Source organism: Centropristis striata, chromosome 19 (genome assembly GCF_030273125.1).
Source record: "Centropristis striata isolate RG_2023a ecotype Rhode Island chromosome 19, C.striata_1.0, whole genome shotgun sequence".
Taxonomy (NCBI): domain Eukaryota; kingdom Metazoa; phylum Chordata; class Actinopteri; order Perciformes; family Serranidae; genus Centropristis; species Centropristis striata.
Genome location: NC_081535.1, coordinates 10,821,659 through 10,840,933, shown reverse-complemented (window position 1 = coordinate 10,840,933; position 19,275 = coordinate 10,821,659). Strand labels below are relative to the sequence as shown.

The window sequence follows — 19,275 nt, the reverse complement described above, 5'->3', positions numbered from 1 at the left end:
CTGTCTGTATATTCTCACAGTGTTTTGATAATCCTGTTGCTACAAAACACTGTTGCACGTAGCACAAATGGTAAACTGTAACGTCAGACAACAGAAAACTTTGACTTTACCAACAGAAATAGTGAATTAAAATGTTTGCATCTGAAGACAGCATATTTACATTTTCTGTACTCTAAGAAAAGGTATTTGTTTGCAGCTGAAGCCTTTTGAAACAAAGCTTAAACATATGCTCTCCCCAAGAGTGCTGATACCAAACTGCAGAAGTGTGTGTGCTTTCTCCTGCTGGCATTGTTTATTCTGTAGATCTTTTGCTGCAAATGCACTGGCCAATATTTTTCTGTCTCCACACAAAAACAAATGCACACATACACATGTCCGCCTACTTAACACATGAACAAACAGCAGACAGAAAAAAGACATGGTGCTTATTTGGTGTAAGCAGCTTTGTCTCATTATTTTCTGGGTACCTGCTGGGATATTTATTGAATTGTTTTAACCTTAATTTATCCTGGGAAACCTGACTAAAAATATACTGCATAGCGTTTATTATAGTTAAATTGGTATCAGTATTACGAATACTGGGTTTTCTATATTAACTCCAGGTGCCGTTTTGCATGAATAACAAACCCATTAAAAAAACCACCTAAAAATATGTTTCTCAGCATCTGACAGCTCAGCTAAATATATGAAACTGTTTTTTTCCCCCTAATTAACAGATGTATGACAGGTAGTGAAAAGTGAGCCCTTCTTAAAAAATCAGCATGACAAATAGTGAGGCGAGGCAAGGGGAACAGCAGTACTAGTAACATTTGGCACCGGGTGCTAAGTGCGATGACACTGCAAGTACAGGGGCTGAGACACTGTTATCTGTGAGACCATTTGGAAGTTGTAAATTAAAAACTGATTTCACAGTGTGTGATAGATTGCCATAAACCACTGGGTGTACTTGAGAATCTTCACTTTCTGTGAAAAAACAACTGGCAATGGTGCTAGAGAGAGAGAGAACCATGACAGACAGCAAAAATATATGAAACAGACAGGCTTGAGACTATAAAGTTCCAAACCCACTTATAAAATCTAATCTAAACAATTTGTCTGCTGCCTGTTAAGATGCAGGATTGGCACGCCAGTGCGGCCTCTTTGGTGACTTCATTTTTCATAGGACTAAAGGGAGGCCAATTTGCAAAACAGCTCTCTTATCTCCTTTGTCAGTATACTTTTCTGTTAATAAATCCTGAAGTTATTATCTTAACAAGTATATTCACAAACAAGTTTTTTTTTGTGTGTGGAACCTCCATTGCAGTAGATTCACCAAAGCTAGTAGGTGCCGGGTCCTACCACAAGTCTCACCATAGGTCTGTCCGACAAACAGACAGATGGCCCCTGAAACACAAAAACAAAAGAATCTGTGGTGGTTAAGGTGCTCTCTGAAAGTACATGTTACCAATAATGTATTTTAGGTAATGTTTGACATCGCATTTCTTTTTTTTTTTTTTTTTAGATTATTATTATTATTTTTTTGGCATTTTTACTGTTTTATTTGATAGAGACAGATAGAAAGGGGGAGACAGAGGGGAAGACATGCAGCAAAGGGACCTCAGGCCGGATTCGAACCCGGGTCCGCTGCAGCAAGCACACGGCCATGTGGTATGCGCTCTACCAGTGTGAGCCACCGGGACGCCCGACATCGCATTTCTAAATGCTGCTATGTTACTGCAGGCTATAATTTGCTTTGCTGGACTCCAGCATAAAGTTCAAGGGGTATTCGCCAAGTTGGCTCTCTAGTCGTTTGCAGAAAACGGATTCACTGAGCCAAATACCAGGGCTCCAGCACCATGCCAAGAGTGCCGGTGATGAAACTCGAGATGAGCTTAAGTCTCTTCTTGCTCGTCAAGATCAAGTAGTACTCCAGCTTCTCAACAGTCTATTGACTCATTCTCAATGGCTTCTAGTGGCAGAATGCCGTATTCACAATGCTGCATTAGCAGGTGATTGTGTCACTTGTGCAAAGGCAGGCCATCTGCGTTGTCACTTGGGCCTTGTTTAGACTGCGAGCCCAAATTAGTTTTTTGCCATCTCAAAACTGTATCCCAATTGATTCAAGAAAGTTTGGACAGCAACAAATTACATGAAATGCTTTTTTTGCAAATCAGATTCAAATCATATGTTGAAGTGGTTTCTTCATGTCAGCATTTCTGGAAAGAGACTTTATAGTTTTTTTTACAAATACCTTTTTTGGCTCTTTGAGCAGCACAGGCAAAATGCCATTTAGTTCCATCATATATGAGAACAGGAAGACTTCTCTACAGCTGTTATCTCCAACACTCTGCAACTCAAAATCCAAAACTATTTAGCACTATGAGGAAAAAATATCTATGTTTGATTATGGGGTGAACTGTCTATTTAATTCACTCACTTTGCAAGATTTTATCACTCCCACTGATACTTGTCAAAGGATGTTTGTCATTTTCTGAAGGGTTAGGTTAAGCTTATCTCTTCTTTATCAATGCTGGTTTAGTATTCTGACAGTTTCCCATTGCAAACAATTTCATGGTCAACCTATAGCCAACTTGTAATAAGGACAATATAATAGAAGAAGAAACAGTCCAAAGTAAGACTTCATTTTATGAAAGCAGTTCCCATTACGTCTGTGATAATCATGCAAATTTCAAGTATGTGTGGAAACACCAGCAACACGCTGAGACAATTTCAGCGCAGCATGAGCTTAAATTTCAGGGATTTAATTCCATGTGTTTGCATGTAAGTGCCATTGCTTCCCAACCAGGCAGCATGTCCGCTACTGGAGCTAAACACCTGAAACATCAGTCTATTATTGATTAACTCAATCATCAATATTTCCAGATGGAGGACAGTAGGCTCTCAACACACCAAGAAGGTTCTGACTCCTCAATTGAAGTTGATTTCCTCCAATCAACTGTCCTAGTTAAGACATTATGCTGTTTTCCACTGTGACTGTATCCCTTCACAGCATGTGAGCAGCCAAAGACACAATCCATGAAGAAGGATAGAGTATGTGAAGAAAATGCAAACATTGACATATAATATGGATGGATTGCCTTTGGAATGATTGGGTAATGCTGCACAAGCCTTTTGAATTAATTTTACGCTTCTTATTTTTTCAATTCAAAGGAGGCAAAAACAAATCTTCAGCTAAATTATTTTGTGTTTTTTTTATATGGCCACTTGAAAGCTTTGGTGCTGTTTTAATGCTTTTTTTGTATTCAATAAACTGTTCTTACAGCAGGTGTTAAGGCATATTCATATTTGTTGACTTATTGGCAACAATGGTATCCACTCCAGTATGCAGTTAAACAACACATAGCAGTTTATCAGTTATCTTTATTCCCAAACTTTGCCTCTCTACAAGACTATTTCCAACAGCCACTCTCTTAACCTGGTCTGTCAGTGTGGCATTGTGCTGCAGAACAAAGAAACCAGCAAGCAAGCCATCATTATCACTTCAGGGACCCAGAATACACATTCCCCCAAGGACGCTGGAAAACACAGACCTAAAAACAAAAATACCATCAGAGATAAAATAAGCGAAAAATAAATTCCAGTGGAGGGTAGAAGTGTTGCTTTATGTTGAGTGGATGTGGGTGTATTAGCAGCTGCAGCCCCATCTCTACTCGGAGCTCAATAAGGCCATCACCACAGGGATTTCCAATGATCAACTGCACGTAGCTGAAAATACCACAATTCCTTTCCCTTAATGAACTATTCGTTGTTTTTCAAGGCTGCATCAAGTGTCTATTCGTGACATTCTCTAAGGCGTGATCCATCTCGCTGAGTTGTTTAGATTAGTAGACAGAGCCAGGTCAAAGGCATCTTTAAAAAAAAAAAAGAAAAGAAAAAAAGTGTCTTCTTCATCCCCAGTGTTTCAATGTCAGCAGAATAAAGAAAACAATACCACATTCAAACCTGTTTTAATTGCACCAGTCTAACCTATAAATCACGTTGACACACACACACACACACACACACACACACACACACACACACACACACACACACACATACACACACTCTCCCTCCCTCACACACACTCACAGAGGATAATTCCTCTGAGTTTATCTACACCCACCCGATGACAAACAAGCATGCAGTATGCCAGCAGGAATACTCACTGGCCAGCGTGCACACACATGTGAACAATGGTTACTCTTGCAAACCCTTTTTACCTTTTCTGCCTTTTAGACTGGACACCGATTTTTGCCCAAAAATACATTTGGCTTAAATTAATGAACAGAGCAACAATAGTTCATTGTGATGCATCATGCACATGGACACAGATTGCAAAAAAGACATCTGTGAATTTATACAGCGTGGACATGTTTGACTGCTGTCTTTGCTTTTCTAGCAGAAAGCTGTGAGATAAAGAATTAAAGCACATATGTAGCTGCTGGAGACGCAGAGGACCATTACTTAATCACTCATTGTTTACTTTAGTCAGTGTAGATATACATTTGTTACAAATTGTCCAGTCTATCCAAATTGTATGCCTTCAAGCTCATCAACTCTTTTTATCGATGCAGACTTTTTTGCCTGGAAACAGTAGCAGTGAGGTTTGGGCACCAAAAGTACTTGGTTATATTTAGTAAAAGATAATGGTTTGGGTTAAAGTCGAGACCGGAATCTGGGAGGAAATACAGAGCATTTTCCTCCAAATGTAATTGACAATGTAGTTAAGTTGCATGGGAGTCCATGCTGGAACGCCATGTTTCTAACACTCCCACAAATATCCTATGTCATAATAACCTAGGCAGGCTGAGCATTTTTTTTCCTTTGACCTAGAAAACTGAAATGAAAACAAGTATTCTCATTTCATCCAGTTTAGGTGATAACAGACTGTTGCTGCACTGTGTTCAGACTCAGATAATTAAACAGTTGATGTTGAAAAGGCCTACTTTTTTTCCCCACACAGAAAATTGATAAGGAATCAAAAAAGGTAAATGATGAGGAATCAGAAGAATAAGCATGGCATTGGTATCAGTAAACCTAGCACTGAAACAGTTAGTCAATGAATCCTTCAGTTGATCACACAGTAGCAATTAGATGATTGATTAATCGTTTAAGCAATTTGTTTCAAAATTTTTAACTTTAGCTTCTCTAATTTGAGGAATTTTTACTTTGAAACATATTAATATGGGTGTGACTGTTAAAGACCTATTTCTGATATCCAATGTTAGCTAGCTAACATTAGCAAACTTCAAATAACTCAGTTGCCAGTGATGGAAAGTAATTTAATGCATTTACTTGAGTACAAATTATAATCAAGCAATAAATAATGATATTGTTATATTATTGACAAGGATTTATTGGTCCCTAGAGGGGAATCGACAAGCTACACAGCAGTATGTAAATGAACATGTACTCATAAATCCGTCCAAAAGGGTTATTTTGTGTAATAGAATCACAGAAATTCCCGCTCTACCTAATTTTATTTTATATCTTGTCACCTTTTCACTGCTGTACATTCACAGGTGTGAATAGGGTAATGAGTGCAGTGTAAAACCTATGAAGGGCAACTGTCGGCTGATGGGTTGATGGGTGACATCAGCATTGTAATTGGTGATGCTCGCCCAACCTGCATTTCAAAGAAGAAGGAAAGAAGTGAAGGTCGTGTTGGGGATTGTTGGCATAGAAACGGATTGGGAAAAAATGGTGGAATAGACTAACTAGTGAAATATTGGCATAGTGAATCTCAGCAGAGATGGTTTGTAATGGTTACAGCGGTCTGTTCCATTATACCTGACAGCAGCTGTCAGTTAGTTAGTGAATGCGATTGCAGATCCAGACATCATCGTGTCTGCAAGAAATGTATCTGGCAGTTCAGTGGTGAGGACACGGGCACAAGTCTCGTAGGGTTCAGCCTGAGAAGTGAAAGGCAGCTGTAGCAGTTGCAGGGAGAAAAATCGCAGAGAAGCAGAGTGGGCTGATTGTGGTAAGAAGGTCCGCAAAGGTGTTTGTAATATGTAGGATCTCTAGAAGGGTATAATAGAGAACTAGTAACCAGTAGGCCTGTCACGATAACTTATTTTTTAGGATGATATATTTTCACAGAAACTATCACTATAAACTAAGGTAACGTTGAGTACATCCTTTTCCACAGCAATTCTTTTTTAAATTTCAAGGATATTAAACATTGGAATTGAAATGTTGAAAATAAATACTAAAACATCCTAGATAAATAAAACATAAATAAATAATCTACAATCAAAACAAATAAAATAGACTCTCAGGGTCTGTTAAGAGAAATTGCATTGAGATAAATATATTATAAATAATAGATAAACAGCAGTTTCTGAGATTTTTTGGCATTTCCCACTTCCTGTCAAACATTTGCATTATTACAAAAAAATAAAAAAAATTCTGCGTCATCATACGTCCACTATAAGATTACCGTGGCTCCTTTAAGAGGCAGGGCAGTCTGTGCTGCAGCAGTTCACTTGGCGACCTCCGTTTGTTTACAACAAGCACCGGACTCTCTTTGCACAGTTAGCGATGCAGGTTAATTTACGATCAGCGGCGGACACTTTGTGTACAGTTAGCGGTGTCGGTTTGTTTACGATATGCGGCGGATGCTGTGCAGTTAGCGATTCCACCAAACTTTCTGGAGTTGTGCAGCCATTGGTAAACTTAACTTCATTCATCGTTAATGGCTTATGTAAACAAACATGCAAGTAAACAATAATTATCTAGTCCACAAAAACTATCATGTCCATTTTTAAATATCGAATGATAAGTTGATATAATAATTATTGTGATAGGCCAATAGTAACCAGTTGATAAAAGCCCCACTGTTTAATTTCTTTTGGTTATAGGCAGATGAATGGTTACAGATGATCTGTTTATGTCAGGAAGGAGATGACAGAAAATGGGAGAGATAGTGAGTGATGACGTAGAGGCGTAAAGAGAAATCGAAAGAAGGCCTGTGAGGCAAGTGTTGACGCTGCTGGAGAAGACAAGCTGCGGGACTTCATCAGAAGAGATGAGAGCACAATCAGTGCATCAGTCTGTGAGGTAACAACAAGACGTAGTTAGGAAAATTACAGGGCCGGTGGTTCGATAATTGCAGTTAACAGAAGATGACAAATTGATCCGAGTCACTCACTCTCTTGGCTGCAGAAACTCCACCTGAAATGAGTAATGAAAACAACCAAAATGCCCTGACACCATATTAGAGGTGTAAAATATATTCTAGTTTATGCGATTTTTGTAGGAAAATACAAGTTCACCAAGTAGTTTTTCCATAATTTTCCATAAAAAAACATACAAACAAACATGACCTTCTCGGCATGACATTGAAGTTTTAAGGCCAATCTAAAACCTTGAATTTTATAACCGAGGAAGTCAACACATTTGTTGCATTTTTCAGTGGAAAGGAGTTCAAATGTGTGCTCAGTACTTCTCATTTCTGAATGTTCAGTATTGACTTTCTCTATAAATCTGCCATAGTGAATTTGTTTTTTTTGCCATCTGCAGTCAGCTTTTCTGTGTTCCCTTTTCTGATCACTACAAATTCTGCATTTCTTTGTAGTGTTTTTATGTTACCAGACAATTTAAAATAAGATGATGCAATGGCACTCTACATTTTGAAATTGAAATTGTCTAGAAGATTATTTAAAGGCAGCAAGGTGAGCGTAAGCAAAACAGAGGTAGCTCCTATCAACAGAGCACCAATATTCTCATTGATGTGCTGTTTTTAAAAGTTGTTGATGTATTTATAACTATGGACAAATAAGAAAAAACACAGTTTATCAAGGTCAACTGCAACATTTGAAATATTAACAACTGTTAGAATGATCAAATCAAGTGTGTGTCATTGATTGTGGAGGGGCCCATCCACGTCCTGAATCTCAATCCAAATAAAAAAGTGATAAAGCCTGCTATTCTTTCACCTCTGGCCACATTTATACATTTTAAATTAGGAGTGCCTTAATGAATAAAACAGTTGCAGAACTACTTTTATTGAACCATATTTCTGTTTAAAAGATAAAATCAAGTTTAAAAATTGTAATAAGACTGTTAATTAAAAAAAGATGTTCATTGTTATTTCAGACAGGACTGAGAACAGATTGTACCTGGTGAGAAATTGATAGCAAATTTAATGAATTTTTGGTATGAGTTTGGTGCATGTTGTTCACACTTCTACACAACACTTCTTTGAGGGTGCTGGGGTATCTGTATGTTACACCAAGTGGGTTTAAATTGTCTTACTACTCAAACAGTCATGGAAAAAAATATTAGACCATTCATTTTAATGCCTGGTACAACTAAAGGTACATTTGTTTGGACAAATATAATGATAACAACAAAAATAGCTAATGAAAGTTTAATTTAAGAGCTGATATCTAGCCATTTTACATGGTTTTCTTGTTAATAACCAAAACCACTATCAAGAAAACCATGGAAAATGGCTAGATATCAGCTCTTAAATTAAACTTTCATGAGCTATTTTTGTTGTTATCATTATATTTGTCCAAACAAATGTACCTTTGGTTGTACCAGGCATTAAAATGAACAAGAAATTAGAGAAAACAAGGGTGGTCTAATATTTTTTTCCATGACTGTATATCTGAAAGTGGCATTTCCCACAACCAAAGATACAATTCGAACCGTCTCTTCAGAAGTTTTTTTGCTACATTCCCAATCTTGATTTTCTAGTCTTTTCTGTTGTCTTGAATTCTCCCTTGTCCATTCTTATCACCACCCATCTCTATTTCTGTCTCATGGAGATTCATGAACAGTTCAAACTTGTTTTCTAGCTTTAGCTAACTAGCGTTTCTGTTGTACACTAGAAGTTAGGGGTCCAAGTTTGCTGAGCCGAGGCTATAAATGTTACTCACCTCTTACAGCTTGGCACTTGTCTTTAAGTTTTGCACCCATAATATCCCAGCAGGCAGAACTCTCTCAGTCACCACACATGACTTTGAGTCGGTGACTCTGGAGAAAAGTTACGGTGTCATTTAGAGTTGGCTGTTCATTTAAATTGTGTCAGGTTGAGTTCTGCTGAGCTAACACTTTGGCAGGACACTTTGGGAGAGTGTAATGGAGTTCACAAGTCTTCTCCAGTGCAAATGTTCTTGTTACAAGTACAGCAATCTTCTGTAGCAATTTATGGCAGTCTGTGTTTTTCATTGATGTGGTTGAGCACAAAGGCATGGAGTTGTTTGAGGACTGCTGTCAGTAGTCCAGTAAACTCCTATTTGGAGACTGAAGGCAGTTAAAGTTATTTATTGTGACCAAGTCATAAATTAAGATTCAATCCCACCAATGATTTAGTTGTGACCGAGACCACCTTATAAGCTCTCCATTTAAAAAAAAAGAAGTAACAAACAAAGTAAAGAGTGTCTGCACCAGAGCATAACAGGAAGTAGTGTGAACCCTTTCATATTTTAATCACAGCTAACACATTAAAACATGTTTGATTTATTGTTTGACCATGACATCATCACCAAGACCTTGAAGAGATGCGCAGTGTCAATTTAAATGTTGCCCAGGCTTTTTATTTTGTACATCTACAGAGATTTATTGACTTAATCCAAACACACAGAGCTCTCCCGAGGCAGGATTGTGAAAAAGTTTCACCTTCACCTTCTTTTACATAAAAGGGTTTACAGTACTTAGACTCGCCTGGTAACCTGGGCACATCTCCAATGCACAGGTCTTTGGCTTTGCTTTAATTAGGGTGCAAATTGTACTGGAGTAGATTCATAGGTATAGTAAATGGGCAGGGCAAATTGCATAGGAAATGCCACATTAACATGTAATAAGACTGAACTAAGTAATCTCTAATTAGGTTGCCCTTTTGGAAAGGGGAGCATGTCTGTGATCCTGTGAAAAAGACTAATTGTCTGAGAGGGTTTGAAGCTTTTTAGGGCACCGGTGCACTTGGCCTAGAACCTTTTGAACAGCTGATTATGACACTCAGGTATTATTACAGGGTGCTTAATGATATGAATGTTTATGTCAAACATTATTCCTGCGTCTACTTGCTGCAGGATTACTTTTTAAAAGTTATCAATTATAGCCTATAACCTTTAAGAGGTCTTTGTTAATTTGTTATGCCTAAAGAAATGGAAAAGATACCTTTTATGAGCAAATTTCTTTTACAGATGAATACCTCATGCATTAGGTAGATGAAATAACTGAATAGTTATTGGTGGTTTAGAATAGTGGGATGATAGGTGCAAGATAACTTATCTCTCCTGCTTCAGCTGGCAGCTGCACCGACTGTCAACAACAACAGGCTCTTCATTTTGATATTTGTTGACGCCACTGCCTGTGTACTCACATAAACCATTCAGATGAGCAAAACTAGACACAGCGAGAGAAGAGAACAGGAGTTCGGCGAATGAATCACACAGCAGCATGATGGAGAAGAGTCACCTTCAGTTTTAATTAGTCCAGCAGCCAATTTTTAAAACAGAGATAGAAAAGGATGGACTTGACTAATACTGACATATGACAAAAGGAGCGAAGAGGTCAGACTTTTCGGACTTTCACTTCACAGTTTGATTATTCACCGTCATGACACCTTTTCTGAGATCCAAAAAGTCACACACAGTAGTTTTAAGAACTGATCTCCACCTATTGTAGGCCATAGTAAACTGGACTGATTTTTATGGAACATTAGAAATGAAAAGGGATTGATCCAGACATTATTCATGTGATTGTCTATGATTCTCTTGATGGTGATCAGTGGTTTTCTGTGGAATGTGACCAAATCATTTTTCAATTTGTATTATCAGGGTTTAAAGCAGTGTAAAAACTCCACTTTATATAAAGTATGCAACTGAATCAAAGGGGGTCGCTTAAATTATAACTTTAACATAAGAAGGAGAAATGTACGTGCTAACAAAAAGTCTTAAACCAATACCAACATACTGAAACCAACCCAAAACTCAGCTCAAGGATGAATGAATGCAATCATATTAAACTGACATGTCTCCAGAGGTATTGGTATCTACACACTTTGATTTCAGGTACCAGATCAGACACACATGCCTCCTCTTTAATAACATCATGCATGGATCTGGTTTCTGGAGACAAAACAAAAACTAAACTACAAACAAAACCAAACCGAAAAACCGAACTGCACTTTACAAAATGTTACCATACATAGAATATCTCCAAATCAAACTCTGCATTTATATACAATACAAAATTGCTTTTAACTCTTCTTTCCTAGAATCTATAATTGCTGACATGTGGTACATATGGTGCATACAGCAACTCTTAAAAAAGCAACAAACTGCAAAAAGTACAACAAATACAACATTAAAACATGATGAAGTAATAAAGAAAATGTAAAACAAAGTACATGGCGCATAGAAAAGGAAACCGAACCTCAAATAAAGACAAACAACATACATTTAAGTTAAGCAACAATATCAAGTTCACGTTTTTGCCCCCATAAATATGCTGTGGTGTCGTGGCAAATCATGTTTTGTCGTGGTCCGTTGCTTTACCCTTCTGAGCACTGTCTCGGAAACAACAGAGGCTAAACACGCTATCCTGTTGTTATGGTGAGAAGCAGTTCAATGCCCCAGTCTGTTTTCTGCACCACTTTTTTCCTTTCTTCCCTCCAAACCCTCATTCCCTCCTTATTCTGAAGGCATTCAGGTGAGTTTCTCTTTAGTTCATTGAAAACACCCAGCACCCCCTATACAATGTTCTTAATTGCATTCTCATTAAGCTTTTCCATGTAGTTCCTAAGATCCTTTGAGTCCCCAAGCTCGATGTCCGGACATACCCATTTTATCTCACTGGTCTGCACGAGTGCTAATGGGCTGAGCACGGGACATCCATTACTGGACTTGACATTGGAAAAGGTGGTGAACTTCACCCTCTTTCTCTTGGTGGTGGGTGAGTTAAGTGACTCATTTCTGTGATCCCTCCCACTCGAACTACAGCCTCCCACACCAGTATTACCACGCTGGATGCCTCCATTCAATAGTTGACTACCCTCTTCAAGGGTACCGCCCAGCTCGTCCTGTTGCTGTTGCTGCAGACATAGCCCCTCGTCCTGGCCCAGCCAAACCCAGTCGTGGGCATGTGGCATTGCCTCCGGGGCCTCTAGGGACAGCTGCTTGCTACGGTATTTGTACGCATAAGAGATGCAGTTAATGAGAAAAACCAGGATGGCCAGGCAGAAGACTCCCAGCAGGGCATACATACCAATTTCTAGGTCTGTCAGGCCTCGTCGGGACGGCAACAAGTCATCATCAGTGCTGCGGCTACGAGGCAGCTCTGCCTGGTCTGGATATTCAGAGAAATCGTTTGGGACCCTGGCCCCGCTGTCCGCTGATAGACGGCCCCCATTAGGTCTCACTGGGACATGACCCCTGATGGTCGTGGCTCCACGGTTGATTAAACCAGTTTCCATGTCAGTGATAGATCCACCGTGATATGGAGGATCAGGACGTGTTCGCCGGTCTCCTGGTTGTCTGTATTGCTCCTCTGCCTGACCAAACCTTGTCTGTATGTTTGCCATTCCAGTGGCTAGGATAGTACGCCGCTTTCCTTTCTGGCACACCTCCGACGGGCTCATTTCAACCCGCACAAGCAAACCCTGACCCTCCCCCTTGGCAATGATGATTGGCCACTTCCATGCTGTGCTGCGCTGCACCGCCACCACCCGTTCATCCAAAGAGGTGGCTGTCAAGGTGAAATGGGCAGGGTTGTAATTGTCTAAAGCAGTCATGGATCCATCACTGAACTGGAGCCAAGCACTGATGAGGGACTCCTAAAAAAACAAACCAAAGTGGCATTAGTACAATTGCAAAAATAACCCTGAAAAATCTGAGTGATCTGCACATTCCCAGCTAATGCATAAGAATGACTGGAGAATATATCAGACGAACATGGTGGAAGCAGAAGTGAGGCTTAATTACAGTAGAAGGGCTCATAGAAACAATTGGATATGAAACTATTCTCCTGAAAGCCAAATATTCTTTGCTCTCCAAGGGAAGAGACAGTACCCGTTTTTCATTTGAAATTCTAATTACGCGAATAACAGAGCTGTTCGGTGGTTGGATATGCAAATCAAAGAGATGGCTTCACTATATCAAGATTGAATTAATTATAAAAGGAAGCAATTCATACTCTCCATAATAACCCTGATTGAGCCCTGAACTTGAAAGCCAAATACAATGCACAGCTTAGTGCTAATGCAGTAAAAATTAGATTTCCCCTCCTTTTGGATGTCTTGGAATCATACCTGTTTAAGCGATTCGATGACTTCCTGTGTGGTTGCAGTGGCGACGATGGCCCTGTTGCTCCCCGGACTGAGCTGCAGGGACAGAGAGAGTCCAGACACCAACTGCACCCCCAGCTCTGTCACACTCACTTTATCATCCAGCACCCTGATGCTCCTCTCAGCCAGGACCGCTGATGTCAGAGGGGACAACACCTGCAACACACAGAAACACTTGCTACTCACAGTGGTCCATTAAGAGATGACGTTGTAACTTTGAATAAAGAGGAAGAGCCAGTTTGCTAGCAGCCACTGCTGTTGACAACAATGTCACTACAGATGATAAGATGTCCAATCCCAGAGCACAGCGGGCGGAGGCTGCACTCTAAATTGACTTATGAGCTATGCAAAACAAAAACAAACTGGTATCATCAATATCAACACACATATTTTGCTACAGCTTTGATTTAATGTCACCTTGGTAAAATGAAGTCTTAAAGAGAACCCTGTTGTCAAATACTGCCTATTCTCAACAAATTGAATAACAAAATATGTTGTTTGTAACTGCCCTCTAGAAGGACACGTGGGGACATCCGGTCAGAAAAGGATGATATAGTCAGGATGACATAATTTGTCAGAGCCTTCAAAAACCATTACAAATCATGATTGGAAAAATCGGTCTTCATGAAATGACAATGCTACGGTAAGTTATGGTTACTTTTAGACCAGAGAGATACTTGGTTAGTGTGAGGGAAATATCTTGGTTTGGGTTGGATTGACAACCTTATTAATGTAAGGAGACCTCCAGTGGGTACAGCAATAACCACTTGGTTAAGGTTAGGAAAGACAGTGGTAATAGTTAAAAGAAGCAGGAGAATCTGGTTGGTATGAAACCAGGAATGAACATAGTCAGACAGTATATTGATGCATTCATTTACCGTAACCTTCTTCGTCTACATTCCTCATTTGCTCCTATTAGCCAAGATCCGTGAGCAGTGGTGGAAAGTAACTAAGTACATTTGCTCTGGTACTGTACTTAGGTACATTTCAGAGGCATTTGTACTTAACTTACACATTTCCATTTTCTTTCTGTATACTCTACTACATCTCAGAGACAAATATAATGTATATGTAATTTTTACTCCAATACATGTATTTGATAACTTCTACTGCTGATTTAGATATTTAGTACAGCATATATACATCAACTAAGAATTTGCTATGCATTATTATAGATTAAACTACCCAGGAGTATGTAATTACAATTAGCATCACCTGTTCCTATGCTAGTGCTAAATCTTTTGTATTTTTTCTAACTTGTGATAGAGTATTTTTTACACCGTAGTATTGCTTCTTTTACTTCAGTATACGATCTGAATATTTCTTCCACGATTGCCTTTAACCACCATGGCAGCCACCAGAGGGCTTTATTACTTACTTGTGCAAACATTTTTTTCCAATACTTTACCTATCCCTCCCTATACTTGTTGGTGTATTGGGTGAATAAACTATTGTGTTAATAATTAAACTATATTTAACTAGCTACTCTATTGTATGCTCTCGTAGTGGAGACCACATACATATGAATTCATAGATAAGGAAACATTGTGATATTAAAAAACATACATAGAAACTCTCCTAAGCTCATATGCAAACATATAATCTCCACCCTGAGATGCCAGAGGCGTAAGCATGTAAATAGTTGTGATATTGTTATGAGTTGAGAATCCCTCCCATCCGCTCCAATTAGGGCTCCAGTCGCTCCTCCAGCCGCCCCCGCATGGCCGCATTTACCAGCCATAATGAACTGTCAGCACCGATCACTGCCTCATTTGTACAGACCTTTTTCCCTGTTTTCCTCTCTTTGGTTTACCTCTTTTCATTTTCCCTTTTGCCTCCCACACAATAAAACTGAAATCCCTGTATGTTAAACACAGCTAAAATCAGTGTAGTCTCAAAAAAAAAGGGAAATATGGTTTAACCTCATCTTTGAGATGAATACAGAGGTTAAAAAGGCAGAGTGGTGGTGATTTATACTCCAACAAATAAGGGTGCACATTGATTGTCTTTAACTGCGAGTTTATTGTGTGCAGATAAAAGGAAAGCAAAATAAGCAATGACACAAAATGATGATCTGAAAATAATGGCCTATTGGAAATGTTTCATGGAAAATGCAAAATCACGGGTAAAGCTGAATAATGCAGGAGTCTGGCTGCACGCCGAAGGGTATTGTAAATTCATTGTCATCATCATACTTGCTTTGCCTCTACCTTTGGCTAGATTTATTCTTTGCCTACTTTATGGTTCATTTTCTCCCTTGGTGCAACCACACCAAGACCCTTTGAGGAGGTGGTGTTGCAAAGTACCAGCTGTTATTTGTAAGTTTGAGCCAAATGGCTCCTGTAGCCAGGTGTGCTTTGCAATCTGCAATGGGGCAAAGAAAGCAAACTGTAGCAGCGTGCATAGTAGTAGCAGCTAGACAGAAAATTGCATGGAAGATTTTCTATCAAAGAAATATGCACTAGTGCAGAACACATAACCTTCTTGCTGCTTGCTTGTTTTATTGATAGTGGAGATATACAGTGTTGAAGGGGGAGACAGAGGAGAAGATGTGCAGGACCTGGGCTGCTAGCTTGCAAGGATTAAGTCCTTGTAGTATGCACTCTACTAGGTGTGCCACTGGGAAGCCCAACGGTATCTACTTTCTTGCACCCACCCCATATCTGACTGATAAGTAAGGGTTAATGTCTGATGACGTGTCCATTATCAGGATTGAATGGATGACGGGGAGGCCAGACTTCCAGAATACAGTCCCCTCTGAGGGCATTAACTGCTTATGATCACTTGCCAAAGAAAAAAGACTATTGATTTATTTTTTTTTACTTTGACTAATGCCTGAAACAACCATTGCTATCCCATAAGTTTCTCATGCAATGGGTATGTTGTTCACTGCTCCAGCAAATCGGACGAAGCCAGTTGAATGTGAGACAAACATTTATGTAACATATTTTTACCAGTAAGTTCAGAGGGGCAGCGTACATCTTGCATCTCATGTGTCACAAGCCCCTTTCAAAGTGTGGTCCCACAAATGTCCTGCTATATTGCCAGAAAGATCTGTACCGGCTTTTCGCCTAAGGGCAGTGATCCCGCAAAGGCGTGATATTCGTGCCCTTTCGTAGTGCAGTCCGGCGTTGCTGAACCATGTGGGAGGAGTGACGTGCGACAGAGCAGCAGTGCTGCACAGTAGCATAGTGCTAATAGGCTACACAGTTAGCTCTGTTGCAGTACAGTATATATGTGCTGCAGCAGGATGTGTTCACTTAGTGTTTGTTTACAACAAGCACTGGACACCACCTGTACAGTCAGCATACCAGTTTGTTTACAATAAGTGCACAATTAACGACGACGACCGCTGTTGTTGTGCAGCTGCTGAACAGTGATTCGATGACTGTTGGACCAAGTGGGAGGCACGTGTTAGATGTCAAATATTCTGCCTTGCCGGGATGGCCCGTTCATAGTGGTCCTGCTTACAACAGTCCCACCAATTTTCCGCCTCTGTGACTTCCTCTGGAGGTGGAAAATTGGTGGATTACTTGATCCCGGCATCCGGCTTCGGGCGTGTTCAGTGCAGGCAAGACGTTACAGAGCTGTAAATGTCGGCATGAAACGGCACTATAACAGGGGCTCGTCACCATCAACCTGCAGCTCAGTGCTGGAAATAATAACAATCAATCATAAACACCTCAAGTGTATGAATTCATCAATTGATCTGGAACTATAGGTGCATAAAGGGTCGAAGTGTAAAGTTTAAGAAGTTGTGTATCAACTATCAGGCGAAGCTGCCCAACTTCCAAAAATCTTTCTCTGTCAAAGATGGCAGGATGTTCAATTTACAACCCCCCGAAAGATCTCTCCACAAAAGGTCATGAGCTTTTTTTTGACAGTCCTTTCAACCTATCCCTGACACCATGCTAACACATGTCCAGACTTTCCGTGCTCTCCTCTTTTGAGATGTCAGAGCTCTTTTTCTTGATTCTTTGAAAGTAGTCTGATCCCTTCCCCTCCTCTTAATCATAGTCCTTTGTCCTATTCTCAAAGATGTCGTGTCTCCCCTCAACCCCATTAGAGAGATTGCAGGCCCCACCTTTGGCCTACATCTGTGAAATTCCCCCAACACATATGCCTGGACAAGTCCCTTCCTCACACTAGTTCCAGAGTTTTCACGTTTCTTCATTCCTCCCCCAGAGAGCAATTAAAGCCCCTCTCCAGCCTCTTTCTATTCAAAGCTGTCAATCTTGTCTTGTATGACTTCTTTCCAAACCTCAAAGGGCTCTCACTACCTGACCCCTCAAAATCCAGTTTGCACCTGGATCCAACCTGGTGAAACCAACAATATTACATGCAACCCAGCGTTGCCCACATCATGTCTCTCTCACTCATCATACTGACACTTTTGCAAAGGTTAATAAGAAAATGTCTTTTGCATGCAAGTAGTCTATCCATAACATGTCAGAAAACAGTGCTGGAATGGATTCATTTAATTCTCCTGATACATCACTGAAGTTGCAACCCATTTTGTGATCACTATGGAATCTTTAAATACTTCAGTGGTCTTTTGTTTCCATGGCTTTCATTTAATTGTGAACTCCAAGTCCTTTATTGTAATTGTATAGAGTTGGATCAAAAAATATAACTCCAAATCATTGTGTTTTCACAGATTTTCAAAATAAGGGCATATAGAGTGTTATGGTAGAAAGAAACTGAACTGTAAAACTGGCATTATCGTCAGAGTTTGAACTTTGCAACAGTCCTGGAACGGATCATTGGTTACGACTGTTTCCACTGGAAAAAGTGAACAAAGCTTAAAATTAAACAGGAGAAGTTGAATTTGTAAAAAGGCAAATAGTTCAGTATGCATTGCATGTGGTGACAATGTATCATTTTATCAGAGAAATTCAACTTGCTCTTTTTTGTTTGACACTGTAACTTTGTTACACTGCACACAAGATATTTTTGAGTTGCTGTTCCAGCCACGATCTTGCTGATTCCATAGAGGCGCAGGACTTATAGATTGAAGTGAAATACAAAGCCACACGAGTAAAAGAGTTTCTGTTTCTTGGATGATTGAGACTGGGCTCCAGCATTTTCTCTCAAGTTCACAATTTTTTTTTTTTAAGGAAGACTTCAGTGTAGGCAAGCCCGAGTGTATATTGTTGAAACCAGCCTACATACAACTGTATTACAATATTAAACAGTAAGGTAACACTGAAAGAGATAAAAAGGTATGTTGATGGTGAAAATTGTAATTCACAATGGACCTAATCACTGGAAACCACACAAGCTGCTAGTGAGGTAGAAAGTTATTGCACATTCAACAATGTACTGAATTGTTTGCTTTGGAAAATGTGAGACAGCAGCTTTGTTTTATAGGACCCTTTTCTACTGGGATTACAAAATGCAAATAATGCTTTCCAATTTTGGGTGAAAATAAATAAAATACAGTCCTTGTTCTTTCAATAACAATTCAAACACAACGTTTGAAAGAAAGGTTGTCAAAAGTATCGATACTCAAAAAAGTATTGATACTAAAACGTTGTATCTGGATACGATACTCATTTTCAAAAGTATCGATACCTAGCCAAGGAATGAACACTGAAGTTATTGTTATTTTTTTTTTTTATCAATCTTGCCTAATATTGTGCACAGCATACAACCTCAAAATATTGTTCTAATTGTTATTGTTTATTGTATTTATTTATGTTTTGCACTACCTCAGACCTGCAGCTTGTTATCATAGTTGCAGTTTCTTTTTGCACAACTGTTTTTTATTATAAATATTTAACCTGTGGTTCTGTTAATTTTTACATGTTGCATTTTTCTTGTTAATAAAAATATTTCTGTTAAATTTAATAATTAATTATGTTTTTATCCTTGTGGTATCGAAAATGGTATCGAGTATCGAATATTTTCCTGAATATCGGTATCGAGTTGAAAATTTTAGTATCGTGACAACCCTAGTTTGAATAAAAATATATTGTGTGTGACCAGGTAGT

General features: G+C 39.3%; 1 protein-coding gene and 1 long non-coding RNA gene across 2 annotated transcripts in view; one reads left to right on the top strand and one right to left on the bottom strand.

Moving 5' to 3' along the window:
* Nucleotides 1-19,275, top strand: part of LOC131992471 (uncharacterized) — a 60,959-nt gene that overhangs the window by 20,920 nt on the left and 20,764 nt on the right. The window lies entirely within an intron of this gene.
* Nucleotides 10,400-19,275, bottom strand: part of si:dkey-112m2.1 (transmembrane protein 132C) — a 196,321-nt gene continuing 187,445 nt past the window's right edge. The window contains exons 9-10 of the mRNA XM_059358067.1: nucleotides 13,247-13,438; nucleotides 10,400-12,772 (exon numbers count right to left, since the gene is read on the bottom strand). Coding sequence (XP_059214050.1) covers nucleotides 11,690-12,772; nucleotides 13,247-13,438 — 1,275 coding nt within the window. The 3' untranslated portion in view covers nucleotides 10,400-11,689. The remainder of the gene's footprint in view (nucleotides 12,773-13,246; nucleotides 13,439-19,275) is intronic.